General features: G+C 40.5%; 1 protein-coding gene across 6 annotated transcripts in view; it reads right to left on the bottom strand.

Annotated features, from left to right (window-relative positions):
• Positions 1-21,239, bottom strand: part of HECW1 (HECT, C2 and WW domain containing E3 ubiquitin protein ligase 1) — a 441,224-nt gene that overhangs the window by 35,393 nt on the left and 384,592 nt on the right. For all 6 annotated transcript variants that reach the window (XM_072791661.1, XM_072791659.1, XM_072791663.1 and 3 more), the window contains 3 exons: positions 15,724-15,844; positions 14,865-14,978; positions 13,877-14,029 (listed from right to left, as the gene is read on the bottom strand). In XM_072791661.1, the coding sequence (XP_072647762.1) occupies positions 13,877-14,029; positions 14,865-14,978; positions 15,724-15,844 (388 nt within the window). The remainder of the gene's footprint in view (positions 1-13,876; positions 14,030-14,864; positions 14,979-15,723; positions 15,845-21,239) is intronic.

The raw sequence follows: 21,239 nt of genomic DNA, 5'->3' as shown, positions 1-21,239 counted from the left end.
TAGTTGTTGGGCTACTTTGAAAACACGACAGACAAGCCTCCCAAGCTCCCGTGGAGTATATTGTCTAGTGAATTATTAGGGGTCAGGAAATTACTAGACTCACTGAAGCCTCAACTTCAATGACATTCTATAATTTTCATGTGATTGGCAAAATAATGCTGGCTCTAACAATATCAAGTTCTTAAGCTACCGAGGTACTGATGTAACCAGGGTAGCGGGACTACTTGAAGCTATTTAAGTCATTGGTTCTTTTTAAAAATTTTTTAAAAACTATTTTATTTTATTTATTTATTCATGAGAAAGAGAGAGAGAGAGAGAGAGAGAGAGAGAGAGAGAGAGGGGCAGAGACACAGGCAGAGGGAGAAGCAGGCTCCATGCAGGGAGCCCAATATGGGACTCAATCCTGTGACTCCAGGATTACACCTGGGCCAAAGGCAGGTGCTAAACTGCAGAGCCACCCAGGGATCCCCAAGTAATTGGTTCTGAATTAACTGTAATGATAGAGGGAGAATATGGGAAACATAAATAAAACAAAATAAAAAATAAATGTGATATTGAGGTTTGCAACTATGTTTTATTTGACTTTACTGTTTTGAAGACTTATCCACTGACTGTATTTTTCTTTAGATAATAGAATTAATTGATATTCTTTGGGATTAGAACATAAAAAGACAAAGTCCCTGGCAGTCTGGATAGTAAGTAAGGAAAGCCAGTCTTGGAACCTACCTTTGTTATTCATCATCTGAAAACTCTAAGCCCTTCTTGACTCTTTTTTGCCCTTGAAGATCCCAAGGTCCCAAGATCTGTGCCTACCCCATGCCTCGGGATCTGTGTCCTGGATCATATCATACACCTCCTTGAAGTCTAGAGTGATTCACATGTATCTTTCACAATGATATTCTTGATCATTAGGTTTGTCTGTCTGTACATTCTCAGGATCACTGGGATCCCTTGATCCTGTTCTCAACTTGATTAAGGTTAAACACCTGTCCCTGGTTCAACTCTGCAAATGCCATTCTCTATACCTTTTTTTTCAGAATAGTATACTCAACTTAAGAAACCCATTCTATGTGGTTTACATTGGCCTGACCCTCCAATCATTCCAGCTTCTGCTGCTGTCAAACTCCACCCTTCCCACTGCTCTGAATATACATTTCCTCTCATGAGATTGAGGCTAAACAAAAAAATAAATCTATATTTTCACATAGTTTTTATTTTTAAAACCTCTTCCAATAAGATGTAGTTGACTCTGTTAATTCTATTTGGTATTTTTAAAATTCTATTTGGTATTAAGGCAAATCAGAAAATGAACAAATTTCATGGAAAGTGCATCTCTCAGTGATTTAAACGATAGCTCCAACTTTGTTAATATTTATACTTAGAAAGAATCAAGTTTAGGGATTTCTCAGCCATGATATTTGCCACATATGCTAATTTATTCCTGGGCTTGACATTGTTACTAGAGTGCTTTCCTTTCCTTGGTCTTCAAAGGAAACTTTTAAGGTGGGCAGCATCGATTCCTATGTATTTAATCAAGCCATAATAAATGTATTCATAAAAAAGAGTCATGTAATCAAAGCATAATTTTCAATCTCCACTCATATGTATGCTGAAGTAACATAATGTAAATAGTCTGGTCAAATTAATTAACTGTGATTCTTCCAAAAGCCTTCCTCAGTTTAAATCCTAATACACCAGGGAAATCAAGAGAATAGTCAATGGCATCTCCCATCCCTGTGCAGCAATGAGCTTCTTTATCCCTCTACCAACAGCTGATTATACAAAATCTGCTCTAATTTCTTTTCCAAAAATATAAGTGTACAGGAGAGCAAAGGTGAAACGAGAGCCTGAAAACCCAGATCTCCTTTTTGGTGGGAACTTTTATTTCCTTTTAAGTCCTTTCAATTTTACGTCTACATGGGCATGTCACAGCTTCTTCACACTTCTCATCTACAAATAAGGGATAATAACGCTTACCTACCTCATGGGAAAATTAAAAAGAAGAGTGATTTAATGTTAATAGGTTCTTTGAAGATGAAAAGCACTTCATAATTGCTAAGTTCTATTCTACTTTGTAAACCTATCTCAAAGATATTCCTCTTTCCTTATGCTCATAACCATTATTAATTAAAAATAATTATCCTTTCTCAACCTCATTATTTAAGTGCACACAATATTTATGATGTTCCCATACAACATATGTTCTGTGCCTTTACCCAATATTATTGCCTTCGTTTTTGGATCTTTATGTTTTCTAACATCTCACATATTGGTAAATTGAGTGAAAATCTGTTGCTTCTGCCTGTGGTGAATTCATTTCTCTGTGTGAAAGCCGCATGAACACCTAGCTTTCTTCTTCTCACGGTCTCTGAGGGCACTTGAAGCTGCCAGCATCCACAGCAGTGTTTCTCCAAGCCCAGCGACCCTTCTACTGGCATCAGAATCCCTGGGGTGCTTGTTAAAACGCAGGTGCCCAGAGAGTACTCTGTGAGTGGGTTCTGGAAATCTGCATTTAAAACAAGTTCTGCAGTTGCCAACTAAAGAGAATCACTAACTCCAAAGCCCTCATCCTTTTTTTGAACTGGAAAAAAAAATGCTCTGAAAGTCAGAAGTGGAGTTTTGTCTTAGGCATCAATCATTGTATTTGATGCACAGACAGGGGAGCAGGGATGGAGCGTAAAGGCCTGTCTCTTCTTGGAGCACCTGGGTGGCTCAGTTAGTTAAGCATCTGCCTTTGGCTCAGGTCATGATCCCGGGGTCCTGGGATGGAGCCTCCTGTTGGGCTCCCTGCTCAGCGGGGAGCCTGCTTCTCCCTCTACCCCTGTCTGTCACTCCCCTTGCTTGTGTTTCCTCTCTCTCTCTCTGTGTCAAACCAATAAATAAAATCTTAAAAAAAAAAAAGGACCCGTCTCTTCTCAAAGCAGAGGGTATGAAGTGGCCTGCGGGGCCTCCTCTCAGCCCACTTACCTGCAGCTACATGCATCTGTCTTGCTACCTTCCACTACAATAAATAGGGGAGGGGTTCTTCTTCTTTGCCAAAGCCAATCCCCTTCACATGCCAGCCTCAAGTGCGCATCTGCAACCTACACCTGTTAGCTCTGCACCTCCAACTAGAAAAAGGTTGCTATCCCAGTTAGGACCTTCTCTCATTTTCATCACTAGAGTGTGACAGGTCTTCTTCCCTCCTGCCTCCTCGGGGCTCTTGTGCCATCAATTTCTTGCTCTCTCTTATAATGGGGGTCTTTGTTTCTCTTCTTACATTGTCTCCTTAAAAAAACTTACACGCTTCTCACTGCTCCACACAGCAAGGCTCCTAGAAAGAGCCATTTTTAGGGCTATTGATTGCTAATATAAACTTTTAAAATTGAAGTATGACTTACACACAATATCCTACTAGTTTCAGGTATTTGTCATAGTAATTCGGTATTTTTATATATTACAAAATGCTCACCCCGGTAAGTCTAGTTATCATCTATCACCATACAATGTTATTAGAGTATCATTGACTGTCCTCTCTATGCTGTGTACTACATCCCCATAACTTATGTAAGCAGAACTCCCTTTAGAAATTGAACACACAGTGCAAACAGCAGGGGCAAGTGCCAACAATAATGACATCCTTGCTATGGAGCTGTTCTGGAACAGGTGTTAGGAAAGTGGAGTTTTGGTTCTTTGCAGCTCCCAGTCCTCTAGCAGGGTGACATGTCCCTTCTTGCTTCCGTGCCATGCCCAGCATTGTTTTCTTTCCCTCTGCTTGGTGCACATTCCTACCAGCTGAGTACAGGATTTGGCCTCAAGCTAGTCTCTCATCTCCACAGCGAGTGGTGGGTTGGACTTGGCCCTGGCAATCCCACTAGTGGTTGCTCTGTTATTGCTCCCTTCTGGTCTACAGAAAACTGAGGCATGGTACCTGGCCCTCCTGCACAGATGCAGGCCTGCTGGAAGGGAGAAGGTGGCCTACTGGGCAGGTGACATCACTCGGCCTAAGAGAACTGCCTGCCTGCAACCCGCCTAAGGAACTCCACATGAATCCTGATTTCTGAGAAGCATGGCCTCTTTCTAGGCTTTGCCCCGGAGTCCAGGAGGCAAGTGTCCTGGAAACAAGTGATTAAAGCAAGTGGGAGGCTCTCTTCTGGATGGACTAGAAAGAATCAGAGCATGTAGTCAGGGGCCTGGCTGCACTGAGGCTCTTGCGGGGTCCCTGCTCAGAGGCTGGGTTATGTGGATCCGGTAACCAAAGATGTCCAAAAAAAATGACTTATTCCAATGTTGAACATATTTTTACGATACTATACACTTGCAGAAATATTCTTTATCCTGCAGAAATGTGGCTGCCCTTGTTGAGCCATGCGACACTTTCCTTTCCCAACCCCTTTCCATATGGGAACATCAAAGCAGAGTTTCTCAACAGGGAGACGTCTGCCTCCTAGGAGACATCTGGGTTGTCACAACTGGGGATGGTGGTGGTGATGCGACGGTACCTCGTGAACAGAGGCTAGGGACACTGCTAAACATTCTACAACACACGGGGCAGTCCCTACAACAAAGAATTATCTGGCCCCAAATGTCAATAGTGCTGAGGTTGAGAAACTGCAGATCAAAGGAACCAGTCTAGCTCTCTCTCGCACCTTCTGATGTCCCTGTAAAATATCAAGGACGGAATGATAGCATCTAATTTAAGTATGGATGAGGTGCCGGTCGCTTTTGCTGTGTCTTTACAACCAGCCTGCAGAATAGGCACTGTTACCTCAAGGAAGCTGAGATTCAGGTAGGTTAAGAAAACTGCCCGGGTTCACACAGCAGTGAAGAGCTGGAGTAGGAATTTACACCCAGGTGTGCCAGGCTCTGAAGTCATCCCCTCTTGCTGGGTGGCACCCTGCCTCAGGAGCTGGAATGCTGCCTCTGTGCCAGAAACCACACTGGGTGCAAAGGGCAAAGACGAAAAGGTGTTGCCAGATTCAGTTTCAAAACTAACACAAATCTCTACAACGCGAAGACCTGGGAGGGGGAAGAAGGATCTGAGTGGGCAAGTGGGCAGCCACCCAGCTCTTGGTGGAGACTGGCTCTACTTTCTTTGTTCTAGATACTAGAATTGAATGTGAATTCCACTGGCAAGCAGTTCCAGTTAAAAGTGTTTGAACAGCTTTGTTTCTAAAAGAACTCCAGAGAAGTTGAGGTTGTTTTTCAGAAGAAAGTCCAGGAAAGAAATCAGGAACTACAAAATATTTTAAGTGGGCTTTAAAGGGGCGGGGGGGACCCATACGATTGAGAGGAGAGGGACAGGGGAAAAATAGGGAGCAAGGAGAGTGGATCGCAGCCCTGGGAGACACAGGGGGAGGACGAAGGAGCACTGGCCAGGAGAGGCAGATGGGGTCTCAAGGCCAGAGGCCTCAGGCCTCAGGATAGCCTGAGGATCCGAGGACTCTGGACTTCATTCTGTAGACAGTGGGAATTAGTAAAGATTTTTGTGCTGAGTAATGGGGTGAGAGGTGGCAGAAAGGGATGGAGAAAGGAAGAGGCCAGGTTGGGAGAGCCAGGTAGCAGCACGTACACACAGCGTTCATACTACGTGAGCCAGAGGAGGCTCACTGCCAGGCAATCCGTGTGCCCAGCACAAGTCCCAGGGGTGGGAGTGCACAGAGGACTTCAGGTTTGAGACATGCTTCCCTCTAGTAATTTAGCTAAGCTCTTAGTACCAAATGGCATTTTTTAGTCTTTAGGAATTTATTTTTAAAAAATCGCACACATACAATCTTTAGATAAATTCACTAAAATGAATGTAGATCCCTTTTTTAAAAAATTTTTTATTATCGATGGTCTTGTCTTCTCCCATCTCAGTTGTTTCCTCTCTCCTCACCTCATCTCCTGTGACTAAGACGTATCGTTCCATAGTTTTCATCTAAATCCTCTATTCACATACTAATTTATTTATACTCATGTATCTATGTCCACACATACATAATTTTCCATCATTCCTTTTCTTTTTAAAGATGTATTCATTTGAGAGAGAGAGAGGGAGAGAGAAAATGTGAGCAGGGGGAGGAGCAGAGGGAGAGAGAAAGTCCTAAAGCAGACCCACCTCACCCCCACACTGAGCATGGACCCCGACACGGGGCTGGATCCCAGGACACTGAGATCATGACCTGAGCCAAAACCAAGAGTTGGACACTCAATTGACTGAGCCACCCAGGTGCCCCAGCATCTTTCCTTTTCAAATTTCAGATCTTATTGCTCATATTTTTCTGCTTCTTCTCTCTACATGTTTTGAAGAGCTCCCCCTCCATCACCTGGCAAGATCTTTGTCAGTCCTCTTCTGCCTCATGTCACTATGCAGTGGAGATCCCCTGTAAGGAGTTAACCAGTCCCCTGCTGATGGGCATTTGGGTTGCTTCCACATCTATGTCTTTGCAGCCAGTGTTGAAACAAACACCTTTGTTTTGTTAGGCAGCACAGGATAGCATTTATTTATTTATTTATTTATTTATTTATTTATTTATTTGTTTATTTATTATTATTATTATGTTTTCAGGATAGCTTTTAAAAGTCGGCACTCTAGAGCCAGACTGACTAGGTTTGATTCCTGGCTCTGACACTTAACTAGCTGTGTTGACCTTGGGCAAGTATTAAACCTCTCTGGGTATCAGTTTCCTCATTTGTAAAATAGAGGGGTCATAATGGGATATGTGACTCATGTAGAGTGTTTATAAAAGATACCTGGCCCATCGTAAGCACTCCATAAATATTAACTATTATTATAGGGGGACTTATAGTAGTGCTTTTGTTTCTGTGAGACAGATTCATGGGCTGATGGTTACATGAGGTTTTACATTTTTTTGGTGTATATCATTGGTTGTGTTTTTAAAAAGGCTGTAACAATTCATGTTTCTACTGGTAATACATGAGGGTATCCTTTTGGCCATGTCCCCTTCCAAAAGAGATTCATATAACTTCTTAATTCTCGCCAATTTGATAGTTATGAAGTGATCAATCTTTGTTTCTTTATTTTGCGTTTCCTGATCATGGATAAAACGGAAATTCTTTTTATGGCTTTGCTGATTATTTGGACTTTTCTCTTCTCTGAACAGCTTTCTCATGTTCTCTGCTGATTTTTCTAGAGCTGTCTTCCCTCTTCAAGTTGTCAGAGCTCTTTGAAAACTACATTACGGATTTTCAACCTCTGATTTCCCTGAGTTGCAAAGATTATTTTTCAAAATCAAAAGCCTGCCTTTTGAGTTTGTTTATGGTGTTTCTACCGTAAAAAGTATTTTCATTTTTATGTATATTCAAACATGTCTTTTCTATTATAGATTCTAGGGTTCCAATCATGATTTAAAGAGTCTCTACCACTCAAGGTTTTTTTAGGTTTTTTTTTTTTTTACGTTTTAAATAGCACTTATGTTCTAGAAATCTTTAAGTATCTATAAGCAATTTTGTTACAATTTTCACATACTCTTTCGGATTAGGGAGAAATGTAACAACATTTGTTGCAAAAAATTAAAAAAATTAAAAAAATAAAAAAACATTTGTTGCACGGCTCATTGTACTGGCATCATTAACTAATGAACCTATTCTTTTCCAACTGAATTGAATGTATTAAATATATTAAATTCTCAGGTCTATGTTTGGATAATGCAAGTGTTCAAAGTGAGCATTCTTTCTAATGGTTTTGAAACTTTACCTGGAATTTCTCACAAGTTCTGAAGAAAGTGGGGTGAAGAAATGAACAGAAGGGACACAGTCACAACAGGTCACAGCCATTTCAATGGTGATTTCTAAACTAGTTTACAATCCACAGTTTCTTCCTAGCCTTGCTAAGAAGGCTACTCGGATTCAGCCAGAAATGGGAACCATGAAGCTCTTGGTCTACCCAAGACCCTAGTGACTGCTACTGGATGAGTTGGGGTCAGGGAGTTCATCTGATTCTGACTCAAATAAAAACTACACACTGATCTCTTCTGTCAGGAGGGGCCCTGGGGGGTTGAAGGGCCAGGAGACATCCAGTGGGTTTTGCGGTATTGTGGTTTCTACCTACTAATTCAAGACTCGGCACATATAGCAAGGGATATTTAAAGTACGCTATCCAGGACTTCTTAAGTTCCATAAAACTCTACAATTACATTTAATACCCATGTGGCCAACCTCTAAACATGTTCAAAGGAGTCTCTCTCCTCCCTGTACCTCCCTTTGCTAAAGACCTAAAAGCAGAAGATTTTTACCACCCAAGTCGTGTCTGCTTGGAAAGGGAGAGAGGTCAGGGCAGAGGCAGAAGGAGGGGAAGAGTCTATGCTGCAGTTAGCAAAGGCTCCTGGAGATTTTGATTTGAGGGGTCTTAGAATTCTGGTTGTGACACTGAAAAGGTTCTATTTGTCACCATCACTGGCATAAAATGACCGCATGGACCTTCTAGTTGTTGAACAGAAACTGATAAGACAATGTCGAATTTAAAACCTGGCTTCTGAAAATTCTTGCACTGGTGATTAGTAAAGAGTGACTCATATCACAGTAACTGCTTAAAATGAGACATGCTGATACTTATAACAAACAGAGCATATCTGACATTCCAGAACTCTGCCTCAAAATAGAGAAGCCATTCACCTATTTCAATTGTTTAGGCTTCCGTGCATCTTAGATTTGCTCTGGGAAAAGTGGCTGTTAGAATCATTGAGACAGAAAAAGAATTTCTAGTGGTGATTTTAGAGAGGACAGTTGGGAAAATCTTAAATTACATTCAGAAATGAGCACTGTCTTTCTGAATCTCAAATATTCTGAACTAAAAATTGAAATGAGGTTGAAACTCTCATAACTAAGGATTTTTAAGTGAAGAGTATTCATTCCTTCCATCCATCCATCCATCCATCCATCCATCCATCTTTCTTGCTTCTCTCCCATACTTCTTTCTTTGCTTCTACACATATTTATTGAGTGCCAGGCTTGTGATTAGAAAGACAAGACCCTGGTCTTACAGGGCTTCCATTCTAGGGGGAGAGGCAAATAATAATGAGTTAAAGGTGTACAAGATAAATATATAAATATACTTTCATAAAGAAATAAATTCTGTCATTATGAAAAGCTGTTAAATTGGAGAGGTACAAATGGATGGGCTATTTTAAATCAAGTGATCAGCGAAGGCCCTTAGAGGAGATGTTTAAGCTGAACGTTAATCTTTCTTATTCAAGCATAATAATTTGAAAATATATGCATTTTGCACCATTCATACTCTATTAGACATAAAAATAAGTTTGAAGTTTTACACATTTATAGTTTTGTCACTTCCACTAAAAATATATGAGGATCTTTTACCTGGTATTTTCTTATACATCACTTTATAACAGATGGAGAATTTTGAATACTTAACCCATCATCTATAATCCCACACCAAGTTTTGTTCATTTGTCCACTTTCCTTCTGAAACAACTCCATTTCCACTGCTTCTGTCCTAATTGATTTTCTTTTGAAAGGACTATTTCAAGAGTCTTTTAAATGACACCCCTAATGCCCACTCCTATTCAACTACTTGTAAGCAAGTTGACTTTCTAAAATACAAGACATTCCTCTAAAAATATTACATTGTCATCTTCATGATAAAATCCAAACTCCCTGGAATGCCATCAGATGCCTTTTCCTACTGATATGATGATGACTTTATAGCTTCTTTATGTCTCTCTATTTTGTAGCCACACCAAATGGACATGTGTGTGTTCACCCCTTGTCCTGCTGTGAATGTTGGGACCTCTATCTGGAAGTCCCTTATTCCCACTCATCCTCAAAGCTCCTTATACAACATGATAAATGCATAATGAGGTATATATATATACACACACACACAGACATATATATATAATAAAATTTTTATGACATGTAACACTATAATCCTAGGGAAGTTTGCTGCTTACCTCCAGGACATAAAACACTTAGGTCATAACATTGGTTATGTCTACACCTCATTGTCTTCATGTGTAAAAGCAGGATAATCAGTATCTGGGTTATAATACGGTTACACGAAAATGTCTGGAACAGTGCCTGGCATGGTTGGTAAGCCTTCAATGGATGTTTTATTATTTGGCTTTATATTAACTTCTGTATCTCCAGGGTTATAAAACCAGCATATGATAGAGATTAAAATAATAAAAAGATCAACATATGAATACCTCATTAATATGGAAATGGTAAAGAATAAAGATATAGAATTTGGAATGTTATTTTGAGATTTCTGTAGTCAAAGACACATATGATAGACACATATGATTTAGCAAATGGTAGTATTTAGTGGATGGATTGAAAGTCCTGAGCTGTAGAGGCTCTTCTGGTCATTTTTAATCCTTGCCTTCCATCTGCATGGGTTTCCCACTGTTATTTGGCTTGCAAAGTAACCTTGGGGACTGGCTGCTATGGGCTGCAATATCTGGAGATCCCCTGTCCTCCAGTTTATGGATGGATGGTTTGGCCAGTGGGAGTGGAGGATGGAAGAAGATATCCTTGATAAAGGGTCCATCCAGAGAATTCTGCTAATGCATGCAACATCCATGTATAACACAGTTTCCCTCCTCACTGCGATAAAGTATAACTTACACATTGACATAGCTGTCTTCAGCTCCTCATAGAGGAACAGAAGACAACCAAGTCAAGTTGAGAGCAGGAGCCAGGCAGCAGGCCAGCCACCTTTCCCAGTGGAAAGTGACTGAGGCCACTCTCAAGTAGCATGCCACAGGTCCCGCAAGTTCTGTGCTTCTCATTAGGTCTTCATTTGTGGCCTTACTCTGTGTTTGCACTAAAATGTGCTTGACTGCAAGGTTTCCTTCAAAATGTTGGGTCCCGTAATGCCACTAGGGTGCTAACCTTATTACCCTAGACCACCATCCAAATGCAGCTCCCTTGGTCATCTGAATGCTCTTACTTCCTTGATCCCCTCAGTTCTGTTTACCAAATCCTATGCTCTGGAGCCCTGGAGACCCCATTCTATTGCCTACATATCCCCTCTGCTCCTCTTCTCTAGCCTGCCTCTCTCTCTTCCAGAGGGTCTCCCCTGAGCACCTTCTGCTCCCACCACGATGCTCCTTCTCGTATCATGTTCCTTCAAGGAGCTCAGCTCTTTGGCTGCTCCTTCTTAGTTTTCTCAGGGATCTACGACTCCATGCATGCTTGCACATCCACGTTGTCCACCTTGTTGTGGGCCTTGGCTCTGGTTGTCCTCTGCATAAGCTCTGAGGGCTCTCATCTTCTCTCAAAGCTGATTCACTCTGCAATCTCCCAAATCTCAATTTCTAGCCCAGATGTTTTCCTGCTAACCAGAGCCATAGTTCTAGTTATATAATACATCAATCTGTCTTTGCAGCACAAAATGCAAACTACCTGCCAAAGAGTAAATTCATTATCTTTCCTATAAATATTATTTAGGGGCACCTACATGGCTCAGTTAATTGATTATTTGACTCTTGGTTTCTGCTCAGGTCATGATCTCGAGGTGGTGAGATCAAGCCCCATGTTGGGCTCTATACTTGGCGTGGAGTCTACTTCAGGTTCTTTCTTCCTCTTCCTCTTCCTCCTGCTCATGTGCTCTCTCTCTCTCTCTCTCTCAAATAAGTAAATAAAACATTTGAATATCATTTACTTCACATAACTCCCATCGTATAGTATCAGTCCACTCATCCAGGACCTCTGACATATGCTACACTTCTCTCCCTCCCTCACCTCAGTGAACATTCCTTCAGTGAACCAAATAGTTCTCTTCTTTCTCCAAGGTGGCCCTCAAGTCAGTCCCTTCCTTTCTCAGACACCACCTCTGTCTGAGTTTGAATCTCTATTGCTCCCCCTTGACTCATCAATAGCTTTAGAGCTGGTCTTGCTCTTTCCAGTTTTACCTCCTCAAACGTGTCTCCACGCTATGACAAGATTTACTTTTCAAAACCACAAATCCAATTGCAGTATTCACCACATAGGGTATGACCATCTGCTTCTGTTCCATCCCAACCTCACTTCCCACCACAACCCTGAGTTCATTCTCTGCTCTGAACTGTCTACACTGCTTGCTTAAGGCTTCTCTCATAGCCTTTCAATTCTTACTTCCTAATCTGGCTCCTGGGTATATCTTCTTTCTCCTTCTCTGCTGAGTCTCCTACTCAACCGTCCCTTAAGATTTGATGTAGCCATCCCCTCTTTTTATAAGATCCACTGGCTTCACTTCCCACACCCCATTTCCTACCTTGGGTGGAGTAAGACATTTTTCTTTGTGATTTAATATAATTCTCAGGCATAATTATATATGCATCTTAGGCTTGCATACATACACATGTGCACGTGTGTTAAGCATGCATAACCAGGCATTTAAGACATTATGCATAGTTGTTGGTCTACTCATATGCTGCTCCCACTACCACTCCACCACTCCTTGAGGGAAGATCTTTCTCATTTCACCTTTGTATCCTCCTGGCACATAGTATGTGCTTGATTTATAACTGGTGAATTAATGAAGGTATCCCCACAACACCTCAGCATAGTCATATGTGGTATAATATTTGATGAAAATATTTCTTTATTGATTGCTGATTCTAATTTATGACTTTCAAGACATCATGTTAAATTTCATATTCGCAAACTAAAGGATGATTGAGGGATCATATTAAGTATAATATGTGTTTGTATGTACTCTTGTGTCATGGGTGCTGCAGCAGTTTCTACTGTTACAACTGCCTGATGTGACCTAAGTCAGAGCTGGCATTCAGTTCTTGGGGTCATAACTCCCCTTAAGGGCCACTCGTCTGCTCCATCTGCCCTGTCTCTGTGCTCTGTGTTTCTGCTTCACAGACTTCAGCATCCACTTCTTGATAAGTTACAGGAAAAGGAACAAAAAAGGGCAACTTCTGGCTCTTCACTTGTGCCAAACACTTAATGTAGATACACGGCTGCCTCAGCTCAAGAACTTCAGAGCTAAGAGTTTTTGGAGAGAGAGGGCATGTGCAATAGCTGGAAGTCTTAGCAGAAGTGGGTTATTCTGATGCTTTAAAACAAAATGTGGGCATTTGGGCTCTAAGCCAGGAGGCCAGGGATCACCCCAGTTGCTCCCTTCCCCAGCAGCTGTCACAACACATCATAAATGAGCAATGTCAGATAAGAATCCACATTAGCAGTTTCCAGGACTCATTTCCCTCCTAACAGCAGGAGCTCCTACAGTTAGACTAAGAATAAATTTCAAATCAGGTGTGGTGGTGCCACAGCAGGAAAAAGCTTGCATCCTAGATGTCCCATGCAGCTTTCTGGAGACTTCTAATATCCATATTTGAGGTATCTCACACACAGAACTGCATAGAATTGACTGATACTTAACTTCTTACACATTTCAGCAAGTGGTAATAGATGTCTTGATAAAAGAGAACCAAAGAGATAATGGATTTTCAAGCCAGGGGGATGCTCAGAGAGCACTTGGCCCAGCAGCTTTACTTTACAGTAAGATGTAGAAGCTCATGTCCACAGTCCTAGAGCCACTGGTCCACAATAAAAAAATTTCAAACTCATGAATAGCTCCAAGAAGCCTCCACTGGGGACTCTTATGATATGTAGACTTTTCAACATTTAGTAAAAATTTCAACATTCAACTATGTCTACTTACCTTAGTGTTTCCTCTGAAGGCAATTACTGGCTCATCAACTCAATTTGCAGTTGATAGTAAATATGCAGTGTCTTTAGTAATTTATTTCATGTTCTGGGTGAAAACTAACTGAGTCTTCCTTCTAGGGCCTTGTTGTCCACTCCCATCACTCCTCTTAATATCTAGCCCACTACTCTACACAAGAACTAGTGCTGCTCAAGTCCATACTACTGACTTCTGACTAAGAGAGACCAGAACTTTCAAGCATAAGGAAGCAAGTCTTCCAGATCTTACCATTCGAGATGGTTTTCCACAAACGCGGACATGGGGCTGATCTGCACGGTGTAGGTATCATTTGCAGAGTACTCAAAGAGTCCATAGTATGGGTTGAAGAGCTCCTGAGACAAAAGGAAGAAGAACTCTCGCGAAGGACCACTGTAGTCCAGGCTGCAAAGGAAGCAGAGGCCCAGGAAGCTTGTTACATGTGGGAGGTGGGGGCCTGTTTCTATCCAGGTGCTAGTGTGTTCTTTCAGTCAGTGCAAAGGAAAGCAGAGAGCAGCCTTTGTCCTTTACAGTGGATCCCCGTGGGAGCATAATTGGCTGTAGAAAATGAGGATGCAGTTTAGGGGATATGTTTTAGATATCCATGAATAAATTCTTATGGCAGTGTTTCTTAACCTTTATTCAATCATATATAACACCAATTGGATAAAGCACATACCTGGCCCATTAAAAATGAGGACCTTGCCGTGAGAGGCATAAAAGAATTTCCTGTGATAATGAATGTGTGTAAATTGAAAAAACTTCCAGGTTTGTTCCAATATGCCCTCCTACGTAGGCTTGGCCTCCATGGTTAAGATTTTTTTTTTTTTTTTTTTTTTTTTTTTTTACAAAATCACTGAAATGCTATAAAAAATTTGCTATGTAGTAGTATATGTGCACTCTAGGAGGAAGAGATTTTTGATCAGATACAAAAGTGTACACCACCTGATAAAGTAAAGATCCAATAGCTTAAGTCTGTATTTTTGGCTTATGCACAGTATAAGTGCATAACCTCAGACCCTGGCACATGCCGATAATCTTGGGCTTTTGAAGAGCATAAATTCTAAGGCTTGGCAATACCTGGGGAGAGAAAGACCTCCTGGAAGGACATGATCAGAATCACCTTGGGGCAAAAGTTAAGAGCCACCTTGTTTTTTTCTTGAGAAAAATCACCAAGATCTGGTGACTCTGGCCTGCCCACATTGAGTGAGATGTCTGCATAAAACTGCTGGTGCCTCACCCCTCCTCTCCAACAAACGTGACGTAGAGCTTGTTTCGCTGAAGCTCCTTCCGGGAATAGGCCATGACCTGATTGAAGGTTCCCTCCAACAAATGGTCCCGACGAATGATGAGCCTGGGAAGAATTCATATGGGCAGTGAGTGGTGGCTCCGAGCTCTGATGTTGGAAAGTGTTCTGGATGAGTTTTGAGTGCCCGAGCTTATATGGCCTCACTCTCCAGCCTCTCCAACGAGGTGCAGATTCCATCAGTTTGGCAATAGACTTATTTTAATGCTCTTTTGGAAATACTGGGAGCATGAGAACAACATGTACATTCTTATAATTGGATGTACCCCATCACATCAGATTTTACTTTTAGGATTCTTTTTGGAATTGATCAAAAATCAATTCCAGCTGGAATTTTGAGTTTAGATTCAGATTCTAAAGATGAAGATAATAAACCCACAAGAGAAATATACAACTATTCACTTAGACCTCAATTACAAAGTTATAGAAGTCACAAATTTGACTTATGAGTTAAATTTGTCCCAAGAAAAAGTAAAAGGAAATACGTACTTTTTTTGTTTAGTTCAAAATTCTTGGTTTTCTGAAAAAGTCTACCATTAATTTTGTATATGCTTTTGTCTGAAATCTGTTTTTTTCTCTCTCTTCCTCTTCTCTTTCCTTCCTTCCTACTTCTCTTCCAACCTAACTGCCTTTCCTCTTTATTCCCAACTTCTTTTTTGCCTTCCTCCCTACTATGAATATAACTGTTACCATACCATGGAATTCAATCTCCAAAAAGTATCACAAAGGTATAGGGAGAAAAGGACAGAAAAATCTAGCATATGAATTCAGTGACAAGCACTGGAGCACTCACTTAATTTTCCCTGGACCCTGACCAAATCCTTTGGCTTCCAGTTTTCGGTAGAAATTGCGGAGCTTGGCCTCAAAGTCTCTCCGGTAGGGTGAAGGGGCTCTTGCGCTGGCTCTCTGTAAACCTGCAGAGAGAAGCACGTTGTCTGAAGGTCATCACTGAAATATGGAGCAATGTTAGAAAAAGGGCCAACTAGAGGCACATTCCTATGTCTTCATACTTTTCTTCTTAAAGAAGTTTCCCTTGATTTCCATTACTCTTTCAGTTACTTTTATAATAAAATGAAAATGATATAATGAAGAGAAAAATGAATTCTGACAATAAACACTTATGTCTTTTACTCCACTTCGGGTTGTATTTCTCTTAAAAATACCTTGATAAGCATATCTACTGGCTTAATTGTACTTGGATAATCTAAAACAACACAAATCAAACTAGTCTAAACTTTTCTTATAAGTTTCTGTATTATAAGAAATGATTGTAACTATAACAAGGCAACTCAGAGTATAACACACACGTATGTCATACTTCTCTAAATATATTGACCCTAAAATAAACATGGGTGTCCAGTAGGGCCTAAACATTCAGGAGTTTATATTAGATGGTCTTGCATCATAGAAGAAACTTATAATAATAATAATAATAATAATAATAATAATAATAATAATATATTTTGTTGGTTCTATATAGAAGTAGTTTTTATATCACTTAGAATTTTTTGTGAATGCCTTATCTTTATACACTTTTTAATGAGGATTCTATTTAAAAGGAATAGGATTCTATGTAAAAGGAATAGAAAAAATAACATTCTTCTCCAAGTTTTATAGATGGCCAGAATCATGGCTTGCCCCTTCAATAACTACCATATTCCAGAATTTATATTCTAAAGACTGATATCTACAAACCCACAGGAATGAGACTATCATTACAAATTGAGATGATTGCTATCCATGAAGGAAACGAACCCAGTTCTTTGAGATCACAGAACACTCTGGCCATGTTCGGGAAGGCTTCCCTGGGGAATAGCCGAAGAATAAGTAAGCATGAAGTAGACTGAATTAGTTAGGAAAGACTTTGATTTAACTAAGATAAGAGATGAGCTGGGCGAAGAGCAATCTAGGTAGAAGATCAGCACGTGCAAAGGTACTGCAGCAAAATGGAAAGTGGTGCTCCAGTTTACCTGGAGCGCAGGGTGTGAAGATCAGAGTGATGCAAAACAAGCCTGGTGGGGTGAGTAGGAGATGATCAAACAGGATAAGGTCCATTCTGTTAAATAATTTTTTTTAATACTAAGCACAATAGGAAGCCATTGCACGAGGGCTGACATGATGACATTTGAGTCATGAAAACATCAGTCTTTCTGCAATGCAGAGAAAAAAATGAGAGGACTAGGATAGATTTAGACAGCCTAAATTGGACTAGTGTGGTATCAGCGGAGGTGAGAAGTGGAGTAGACTGAGGTGGAAGGGACTGCAGTGACAGTCATTGAGATGGAGAACAAGGGAAAAAGAACAAATCTGTGGTGGAGATCATGAACTTGGCCTTCGATGCTGCTACTTTTGAATGTTTGATTGGAAAGAGACATAGTTTGAGAGAGAAGAGAAGAAACCTAGGGCTGAGTCTTGAGCATGGTAGGAAGTGAAGAATGAGTCTGCATAGGTGACCGAAGAAGTAGTTGAAGTGCATATAGTAGTGTCATAGAAGCTAACTGAAGAGATGACCTAAGAGGGAGAACAGTCAATAATCTCAAATGTGGCTTGAGGTGGCTTGATGTTAGTTGTGAGAATTACCCACTGGCCTGTGTGCCTGGAGGTCATGGTGACCTCCAGTGAAGACATCTCCTCTCATGCACAGGTGTGGAGTGGAAGGAGGGGCAGGCTTGGTAGGCTTGTAGGACTGGTAGCAGACATTTGGGAAAATGTCTACTTAATGGTTTCAATTTTATTAGTGAAGGGAGAAGGGATATCATTTGCTAGGAGAGATAGAGAGGGTTGGAGATTTGAGGGGAGCATAAACTTTGAAATAGCAGTAAAGGGGCACCTGGGTGGCTCAGTCGGTTAGGTGTCCAACTCTTCATTTTGGCTTAGGTCATGATCCCAGGATTGTGAGATCAAGCCCCATGTTAGGCTCCATGCTGAGTGTGGAGTCTGCTTAAGATTCTCTCTCTATGGGGGCAGCCCAGGTGGCTCAGTGGTTTAGCACCACCTTCAGCCCAGAGCATGATCCTGGAGATCCAGGATTGGATCGGGATCAAATCCTGCATCAGGCTCCCTGAATGGAGCCTGCTTTTCCCTGTGCCTGTGTCTCTGGCGTGCTCTCTCTCTCTCTCTCTCTCCCTCTCTCTCTCTCCCTGTGTCTCATGAATAAATAAATAAAATCTAAAAAAAAAAAAAAGATTCTCTCTCCCCTTCTCCATCTGCCCCCTCTCCCCTGCTTTCTCTCTTGCTCTTTCTAAAAAAAAAAAAAAAAAAAAGAAAAAGAAAAAGAAAAAGAAAAAAAAGAAAAAAAGAAAGAAAAAAGAAAAGAAAAAGCAGTAGAAAAGTTTACCTAGGAAACATGGTAGAGTTTTCTTTTGGGTGTTCAAGATCATATGAGGTGAGAGAAGACTAATCTATAATGTGTAATTGGCCCTGTCAGATGAATTTGCCCAAGAATTCCTGAGCATAGACGTAGAGGAAGCAGATAGTGCATTCATCTAGGGGCAGGGTTCTGCAAACAAAATGGAGAGGACTGGGGAGCAAAGGCCATTGGCACAGATGCTACCAAGATAATAAACTATGGAATCTATGCTGGATAAGGGAAGGACAAAAAGGAAAGGAGAGGCCTGTGTGAACTAGAGGTCTTGATGAGGACAAAGGACAGTAATGGGAAGAGTAGTTGAACAAGTATATTGAACGGGAGTGAGATGCTTGAATTAGTGATTTTAGAGATGACGACAGGGATGGGAAGGTGAATGTGAGAACAAGTGGTTCTGAGGGGGGGAGGGGAAGGTCATGGCAGACCAGAAATTCCAGAAACCAGGAGGCTAGGGAAATGAATGGGTGTCCTTGTGGATGTTGAAGTCATTCAGGATGATGGAAAGACTTGAGAAGGAGAGCAAACTATGAGACAGATACCAGAGTCTGAGAATGACAGAAAGGCTGGTTAATGAGAGCAACTGGGGGTGGTGGGGAGGCAGCTGAGTGGTATAAGCAAGGAAGCATGAAGCACATCAGCCTTACCCTTAGAGCCCCCAGCACCTGAGGTGTAAGGGAACCCATAGCCACCACTTGAAAAGAACTGTCCTCAGTGAAATGCCAGGTTTCAGACTATATGTAGAATGAGAATACAAATCTGTAGGTGCAAGTAGCATTTTCTGTCCAGCACAATGCAGTGTATTTTATAATATGACTTTTACTACTGCTGGTACTACCACTATGCCCATGATCAATTCTATGTATTTTTCTAGTAACTTAAGCTTTACAAAGTACTTTGGCATAAATATCTATGATTTGCTATCTCTGTAGCACTCAGATAAGTTTCAGGAAGGTCTAGAAAATGGTAATTATAAAATTCAACATCAAAATATTTGGATTATATAATCTAGGACCCTCATGGTCAGAGCTAGGACAATTAAGAATTAAAATGAAAAAAAAAAAAAGAATTAAAATGAATTGTGGGTGCCTGGCTCAGTTGGCTAAATGTCTGCCTTTAGCTCAGGTTGTGATCCCAGAGTCCTAGGATCAAGCCTTTCATTGGGATCCCTGGTCAGTGGGGAGCCTGTTTCACCTTCTGCCTTTCTCCTGCTGGTGCGCTCTCACTCTCTCTCTCTCAAATAAGTAAATCTAAAAAATAAAAATTTAAAAAAATTTAAAAAAGAATTAAAATTAATTGGATGATCGTTTAGGTTCATGGTATTAGTAATGGCTTATTAGGAAAGTTGATTCCTTTTATAAAAATTATGCAAGTAATTCTCATTTAGGAAATAACTAGTATCTCCTATTTTTCTATTTGTAATATGATTGCCTCCTTCATGTAATAATGTTAAAATCATACTTTACTGTTGAATGTTTGGACCAAAGTGCAGATATTTTATCAGGCTGGTACAATATCTACAACAAAATGGCAGATCATCATGTAGAGCAATAGGTGCCCCCAAATGGAAGGCTTTACTCCCCAAAAGTAAGTCATCCTGTGTGCACTGGAAATATTTGACTGTCTTCATGTTGGCTCTAGCAAAGGTCCTTATCTTCCTTATCCCAGGCAATGGCATCTCAATTATATGTCAGAAGCAGCACACATTGGGCATTTCCTTAATAATGCCTTTGGTGCACTGGTTTGGAGGAAGTGATGATGAGGAGATACTGACTTAGAAACAGATTTTAGCAATTAACAAAACTACCCCTAAAAGATAGTTCTGAGTGATGTAACTTGGAGGAGCCAAACTAAGATACTCTAGTTTTAGAGACATGTGGCAGTACCACACGATGCTGAGTGAGACTTCCCTTCTGGGGACTGAGGACACTGCTAAATTCTGTATCTCTTGTGAATTTCTCCAGTGGCTTCAAAATCCAAGCTTAGACACTGACTCTAGAAGTTGTGATAAAAGAACCTACTAGATTTTTAAAACTAAGTTCCTTTACTTCTAAAGTCATAAAAAGAAATTTGGGTTTACCACCAAGACTTTGAACAAGGTGGTGTTGAAAACTAAGCAACTGAGGAAAACTCTCCAATATCTGGATCTCATTTGGGAATATGGATTTGACTTAAACTAATTATTTTGATGAACCCAAGAGCAACATCTTCTTTTTTTCCACTAAACAGTTCAGTACATATTTCCTTATTTGGAATGGAAAATACCTATAAAGAATTTCTGTATCATGAGTATATTAATCCTAATACATAAAGGAAACTGTAGGGGAACAATTGTGCATGTAAGAAAACTCTGTAACATCTTTGTGGGGACAGAATGGTGGTCCCTAGTCACCACATCACTGAGCAATTCCTTTACACCTAAACAGAAAGTTACTAAAATTAGTATCTAATAATATTCTGAGTCATAAGGCAAAATGTTTTAGAAAAGGCTCTTCCCCTCTAAATGCCTGCAGAGTACCTTTGGAATACAAAAGTAATTTAGAGCAGGGGTCAGTAGACTTTTTCTGTGATGGGCCAGGTAGTAAATATTTTAGGCTTTTGTGGTCCTCTGGTCTCATCGCTACTACTCAGCTCTGCTGTTGTAGTGTGAAAGTTGCTATAGAAAATACATAAATAAACAGGTGTGACTGGGGTTCAATAAAATTCTATTTATAGACACTGAAGTTTGCAATTCATATAATTTTCATGTCATGAAATATTATTTTTATTAAAAATTTCAAATTAAGAATGTAGAATGCATTATAGTGTGGGGGCATTACAAAAACAGGCAATTTGTCAACACCCAATTTCGACAGTGTGGTTTCAACTAGAAAATTGAGAGAGGGGAGAAGAGAGTGCATATATATATATACACACACACACACACACACACACACACACACATA

Source organism: Canis lupus, chromosome 21 (assembly GCF_048164855.1).
Source record: "Canis lupus baileyi chromosome 21, mCanLup2.hap1, whole genome shotgun sequence".
Lineage (NCBI taxonomy): Eukaryota > Metazoa > Chordata > Mammalia > Carnivora > Canidae > Canis > Canis lupus.
This window is presented reverse-complemented; position numbering and strand designations above follow the sequence as displayed.